Source organism: Sinocyclocheilus anshuiensis, unplaced genomic scaffold (genome assembly GCF_001515605.1).
Source record: "Sinocyclocheilus anshuiensis isolate Anshui unplaced genomic scaffold, SAMN03320099.WGS_v1.1 scaffold2562, whole genome shotgun sequence".
Lineage (NCBI taxonomy): Eukaryota > Metazoa > Chordata > Actinopteri > Cypriniformes > Cyprinidae > Sinocyclocheilus > Sinocyclocheilus anshuiensis.
In genome coordinates this window covers 39262-46675 of record NW_015549777.1, presented here as the reverse complement: position 1 = coordinate 46675, position 7414 = coordinate 39262, and the positions used below count along the sequence as shown (strand labels likewise).

The window sequence follows — 7414 nt, the reverse complement described above, 5'->3', positions numbered from 1 at the left end:
AAACAATTGATTTGTTTGCTGATCTGAGTGGATGTACACTTAAATATTAAATCTAACATTCAGATAATTATTTTGCATTACATTTACACAAGAAATGTAAGAGCATTTTTCAGGCTCTTTTTATAAACTGTAATTTTAAATATATTTATCTGCTGTTTAAAACACAGTCATCAAAATGTTATTTTACAATACAGTGTAAGATCTTACCGGACAACCTGAACACAAAAGTCACCTCGGATAGTCCCAGGCTTGGAGTCAATGGGATTAGTCTCGCCGAGCATTACTCTGCCGGTTTTTATAACGTTAAAACCCTCCCACACCTAAAAATATATCAGAGAAATAACATTAGTCACCTTCATAAAATGAATGAAGAATATTTATTAGCAATAAGCCAGAAATATTATTAAATTCAAAGTACCCTAGAGTTGCACTCTGGGGAAAATAATATAAATAGGTTTACCATGGCAACCACAGGGCCAGAGGACATAAAACTGACAAGCCCTGGGAAGAAAGGCCGATCCTTCAGGCCACAGTAGTGCTGTCTCAGAAGATCCTCATCGGCCTGCATTGAAGACAAGCATACAAAACATGAGCAAAAAAGCCTACAAAGTTTTGAGAATCTCCTCTAATCCCACATACCCTTTTGACCTCAACTTTTTTGTGACAATATTTTAAGGCAATATTTACTGTAATGCAATGGTCACATGGGGATATATATAGCAGGCGCAACTTTGCAGACCACAAGGACCTACAATTGGAGTAATTGGTTTAACCCTTAGAAGACAAGTGTGTCTGAGAGAGCTTAAGTTCCCTCACACCAAGAATAGAGCTTTTTACAATTATGGACTAAGGGGAAAACATGTAACAAGTTTTAATCTGATAAAGTTTTCTGAAAGTCATATGTGACCCTGGAGCACAAAACCAGTCTTAAGTCGCTGGGGTATATTTGTAGCAATAGCCAACAATATATTGTATGGGTCAAAATTAGCTATTTTTCTTTTATGCCAAAAATCATTAGGATATTAAGTAAAGATCATGTTCCATGAATATATTTTGTTTATTTCCTAACGTAAATATATTAAAACTTAATTTTTGATTAGTAATATGCATTGCTAAGAACTTCATTTGGACAACTTTAAATTTGATTTTCTCAATATTTAGATTATTTTTTTTTGCACCCTCAGATTCCAGATTTTCAAATAGATGTATCTCGACTAAATATTGTCCTATCCTAACAAACCATACATCAACGGAAAGCTTATTTAGAAGCTTATTCAGCTTCCAGATGATGGATAAATCTCAATTTAAATCTATCCAGTATCATCCTTTTGCTAGATGATGCTGAGGTAACAGCATCAAAAACACATCTGTTCCGCCTTTATTTGACCCTCTAACTCTAGCACTTTCTATTCTATTTTAATTCTACTTTATCTATATTTATCTTCTTTTTTTTATTTAAAACAAACAAAAAAAACTAACAAACACACTAGCTTTCTATTTTTTCTATTCTATCTACTATCTATCTATTTTCTTTGTGTGTGCACTCTAAAAAATGCTGGGTTAAATACAACCCAGTGCTGGGTAAAATAGGGACAAACCCAGCAATTGGGCTGTTTTGACCCAGCGGTTGGGTTAAATGTTTAACACAACCTTCTGGGTAGTAACCCAACCGCTGGGTCAAAACAACCCAATTACACACACCTTGCTACGTGTACTGCGTTAGGCTAACCGAGACTTGTCATTTGCACATATATTGTTGCTCTTTTGTTAGTTTTGACTGCTTTTATTGTCCTCATTTGTAAGTCTAACAACAAAGTCTGCTAAATGACTAAATGTAACAGAACGTTGATAACAGGAGAGCTGAGCAGTGATGTATAGCCTATGTTTTACCGCCAAATATTTTTGAAAAATATTCTACCCTTACGAAAATGAACCATGGTTTTATTATAGTAAAATTATAGTAACCATGCTTTTTTGGCGTATTGACTACCATTTGTATAACCACAGTTTTACTAGCCTACAAATTCCTACCATGGTTAAACTAGGTTAGTGTTGCAAAACCATGGGGTAGCCTAACTATAGTAGGCCTAACCATGATTTTTGTTAGTTTGTTTTATTTGTAAAAAAAACCATGGTTAATTTTCGTAAGGTATACATGTTAAATAAATCTGTTGTCACTTTCGCCACACACAATACATACACAAATAAACTGTGGCTGTAACGGCCAACTATAAACGCCAAATGACGCGCTCTCAGCGCACTGTTTTACTATTAAAAGGAAAGGCAAGTCCTATCAAAACAATTGAGATTAAAACTGTTAATTCAATTTACCTGGAGTAACTTCATAGCAACTAACTTGAAGCCCTTCTGTTCGAAACGCTTTATGATCTCTCCGATAAGTCCCCTCTGCACTCCATCAGGCTTGATGGCTATGAACGTGCGCTCTTCATTTCCAGACATTGGGCTAAAAATTAAATCAAATACCCGTAAAACATACACAAGAAGAAAAACAGTTGCAATGACACAAGTGCATTCAAACATCACTAATTACATGTCAAGTGACAGTGAGAGAGAGAGACCCTTCTTTCCCTGTCTTAACCTGTATTTACGGCTTTCTGTAGACTGACAGCTTAAACCGTGAATGTGATCTGATCTAATAGCTGTCCTCACGCATCCGGTCCCAGCACGTTATCTAATCACGTTTTCTTGTTAACAAACTTTATTTATATATATCTCTTTTATAAAAAGACAACGAAGGCTCAAATAATTATAATTTTCATTTGAATGCGACGTTCACATTTAAGCTTATTTAAACTACACTTCTAGAAAACGATGTTTTATAGCTATAGGCTACTTATATTTGGTCAACTGTTGAGCTCACGTTTGTTTAACAAATCAGTGGACGCGCTTAATTTGAAATAGCGTAGATCTGCGCGTGTGCAACATAGGCTACCAATCGTTTCAAATTTACCAGGCCATTGACATATTTGTCACATTGACAGTAATAAGATCATACAAATTGAGTGAAAATATTTTTCTTACATTTTCTGACGGCAGTCCAAGAGTCTGAAGTTGATTCCTCGCACGTGCGCTCTCACTAATCCATGATCATCAGCAGTAAGTGATTTATGGAGGTGGGCGGAGACTGATTCCAGTGCTATGGCATCCGGTGATTTGTAATCTATTGCGATGGAATCCGAAAGTGATACGCAAAACATATACATTTTTAAAACCTTTATAAACCTTTACAAATATTAGGTTGTTTTTTTCCCACTAGGATAAAGTTCTTCTAACTTTAAACAGACATCTCGTCTGTGCATCATTTTATTGCCCCAGCAACAACAACACACACACACACACACACACACACACACACACATATACATATATATATATGTGTGTGTGTGTGTGTGATAGATTGTAAATATATAGTTTAAATAAAATCGGGCTTGCAACAATTTTATTCCAGTGAATATTTCTGAGAGTAAGTTAAGTCAAAAGTTTATAGGAGGCATTATTTAGAGAGGCATTATTATTTAAAATAACAAATTGATGATGATGATAATAATAACAACAATAATAATTATAATAAACAATAATACTTTACTTTTTTATTTATTTAGATTTTAATGTAAAATTATAGGCTATTTTTATTTCAATTTTACAAAACATTTTATATTTATTACTATTTTTTCTTTTCTTTTCTTTTGTACGCATCTCTATTTATAAATGCATTAATAATTGAAAAGGTTCACTCATTTAATGAATGTTTTGTGCTTTGTCTATAGTGTAACTTTAGTATCTTGTCAACATTCTTTTTAACTGAGCTCTAATGAGTCACAGTGCTTCTAACGTGTAATTGCATATCAAAATTCATTATGCAATCATAGCATCATTGCAAAGCACATTAGAGAATGATAAAATATCTGATTCGTTAAGTGCACCCAAAGCAATTTATCCACAGGGCATTAATCTAACAACACAGGGCCAGCGAGGGACTGATCAGAGCTCCAGTTACACCAAGCATTACATTCTGTACATTCATGGCCATTATCTGTACAACATATTTCCCTGGTGTGAGATTTGGACCCATTAGACCATCTGTACAGTTAGGAAATATGCTGCAAATCCCTCAGCATCATATACTGAGTTAATCCTCAGGGAATCACTTCACCGCAGTCATGCCAGTTACTTGTTGTCACAGTATTGGACATTTGGTTGTGTTTTTCTCCCTCATGTGCCCATATTTGGTCGTTCCTGTTCCTGTCCTCGTTATGTCTTTTTTAGTTAACCGCCTTTCACCTGTGTCTTGTTAATTAGTCATTCGTTCCTCTTCCATTTGTATAAATTCCCTTCATTTAGTTCTCTGAGTTGTCGGTTGTTGTATGTGGTTACCCTTCGTGTATTGATATTCCCTTCATCTTTCCCTGTGGATGTATTTAAAAAGAATTAAGATTATCTTCGTTGTACTGTCTTCATTCCATCACGTAAACGTGACACTTATATGCACTTCCACACACTCTTTTCCCCAGTTCCATTAAATGTTTTATGCAACTGTCAGTTCAGTATCTAATGCATGCACAGTGTAGTGACACGTTTGGCTCTTGTTCTTGTAACACTATTATTTGACCATTAGTAGAGTCTTTTGACAACTTGCAGTGAAGGCATGCGAGGCAGTTCAATTTCAGCCTTGTGTAAAGAGCCTGGGCATTTGGATGACAGTAGTTCCTGTCAATTAAATGTTACAATTTGGTGACTTGTGTAAGTCTCGGTCCTCTTAAATAAAGTATTGCACTGCACTGACAATAAAATGAAAAGCAGTGTGGAAACGAGTCTTCATTGTTCATACAAATAAGTGCCTTTTTATATTGGCCAAATTGAAAATCCTGGGATCTGGATTAAACTTTTTTTTGTTAAGGGTTTTTTTTTTTTTTTTTTGGTCAAAAAGAATAGTTAATGGTATATTTTTTAAAAAGTATATATATTGTGTTGGCAAGCTTTACTGACTGCAGAATTTATTGTGATTTTCTATTAATTTTTATTTTTCACAAAAAAACAGAAAATATTATTTAAAAAGACATCTCAATAAACATTTAGTTTTGGCTTATGTCTAAGAAAATATATTAAAGGGGTCATATGATGCTGCTAAAAAGAACATTATTTTGTGTATTTGGTGTAATGAAATGTGTTTATGCGGTTTAAAGTAAAAAAAACATTATTTTCCACATACTGTACATTATTGTTTCTCCTCTATGCCCCGACTTTCTGAAACACGTCGATTTTTACAAAGCTCATCGGTCTGAAAAAGCGAGGTGTGCTGTGATTGGCCAGCTATCCAGTGCGTTGTGATTGGCCGAATACCTCAACCGTTAGACGGAAATGTTACGCCCTCACCATACTGTATTGATGCCGTGTCCCGGCCGGAGCGACGAGACAAAAACATTAAAACCCAACCCATTACAAACGAGGCATTTGTTGCATCCAGTGGGGACACAACAATACTACAGTGAGAATAAAAGTTACGCCTTCTTTCTTTGCGTGAACATTTGGGCGGCATTATGCAAATCTTCCCACATAGTGAGGTAGATATGTTGGGGCGTGTTAGAACGAGCCGTTTTAGGTAGGCGTGGTTGACTCTTAACTTTTATAAAGAATATCTCTTTGGATTTAAGACTTTAGTCTTTGCAACTTTACAGATTTTCTTTATGCACCAAGAGCTTGTAACACTCCAAAGAGAAAGGAAAAATTGAAATCGCATCATATGACCCCTTTAAGTATGTTATATGGTCTATTCAATAACCTTTTATTTGCATGCATTTTAATGTCTTTGGGAAAATAAATATATTTGATTAATGTTAAATCAAAATGTAAGATTTTAACCAAATCATAAATATGACTTTGTCCAAAGTAATAATTTTCACATGCACTTCTGCAGTCATATACACATAAGGAAAAAAGAAACCGAGAAGTAAAAACACAATGGTTTTTATGTAGCATTAATCAATAATGCAGTATGTGCAACTTTTCATACAATATATATACAACCCTACAGAATTTTTTGTGTTCTCAGTCTGTTATCCATTTCAAATATGACCCTGAAATGACAAGAATGACTGCTGATAAACTCGAACCAGTTTTAGCAATAATTCATGTTTGTATTCTCAACCCATCATTCCTATTTGCAGTCAATGCAGTTTTGGCAACAGAGGGATTTATGATGCTGACCCTGAGAAAAAGAGAAGAAACAAACAAATCAAATGTCCCCAGTAACCTAAACATTCACACTGAGCAATGGCATGGGTAGTCATATTACTGACCAAAATTTTTGTAGCAAAAGTTGGACCTTCACAAGTGAGTGTCAATTAAACAGAACCTGACAGGAACAATAATGTGGTTTAAAGGTGCAGTCACATTTACCGTTCTGTGAATTTTCAAGAGTGTAATCCATTCAGTAGGAATCCATGCGCCATAACGCTTGAGGGCGAAATATTTCCCCACACAGATTCTGAATTGTTTTCAAGTTGGTCAAGATAATTTATTGCATTTTCCAAGAGAAAGCTACTTAGTTTGAAAGTGACTTCTCTGAGACTTCTTACATTGCGACACACTTGACAATAAAAAAATACACCTTTTTGCCCTCAAAATTTTAATATGACTGCAACTTAAAGGAATAGTTCACCCCCAAAACAACAATTTGCTGAATATTTTCTCACATACAGGCTATCCAATACAGATGAGTTTGTTTCCTCATTGGAACAGACTTGGAGAAATTTAGCATTACATCACTTGCTCACCAATAGATCTTCTGCAGTGAATGGGTACCGTCAGAATGAGAGTTCAAACAGCGTAAAACATTACAATAATCCAAAAGTAATCCAAACTCCAGTCCATCATTTAACGTCTTGTGAAGTGAAAAGCTATGTGATTGTAAACGGTGCTTGATCTGTGCATATTTCTCACCTGATTCAGATGAGCCAATTTTTTACTGGAAAAAGCAATAAAATGGATAGAGGACTTGTATTGTAGCTGAAAACAACAGTGTGAAGTTAAAAACGTCAGTTTTGTTTTCTACAAACACGCAACGTTTTCACTTAAAGGGGTCATATGATGTTGCTAATCAGCGACCAGCACGGATCAGCTCCAGGCCACTGATTTCTAGTCGTGTCCTCTTTTGGAAGGTCAAACAAAGTAGTTTTGCTTTCACAACGAAACACACAGCAGCCTAGAGTGAGGAACGGCCGGCGGGCTGAGTGAGTGGAGGCCGGTGGGTTTTAGTGAGCGGAGGCCGGTGGGCTTGAGAACGGTGCGGCCGGCGGAATCGATGAAGGAGCGGCCTGGTGGGTTTGCGGCAACCACATGTGACGACCCCGGGCTGAACTCCGCTTCGTCCACGGTGAAAGCCGATCCGGCGATC

General features: G+C 35.9%; 1 protein-coding gene across 1 annotated transcript in view; it reads right to left on the bottom strand.

The window, feature by feature from the left end:
• LOC107660852 (nucleoside diphosphate kinase A-like) overlaps window positions 1-3223 on the bottom strand; it is a 5792-nt gene extending 2569 nt beyond the window's left edge. The window contains exons 1-4 of the mRNA XM_016450279.1: window positions 3043-3223; window positions 2332-2464; window positions 461-562; window positions 208-320 (exon numbers count right to left, since the gene is read on the bottom strand). Of these exons, the coding sequence (XP_016305765.1) occupies window positions 208-320; window positions 461-562; window positions 2332-2464; window positions 3043-3218 (524 nt within the window). The 5' untranslated portion in view covers window positions 3219-3223. The remainder of the gene's footprint in view (window positions 1-207; window positions 321-460; window positions 563-2331; window positions 2465-3042) is intronic.
• Window positions 3224-7414: the final 4191 nt, after the last annotated feature.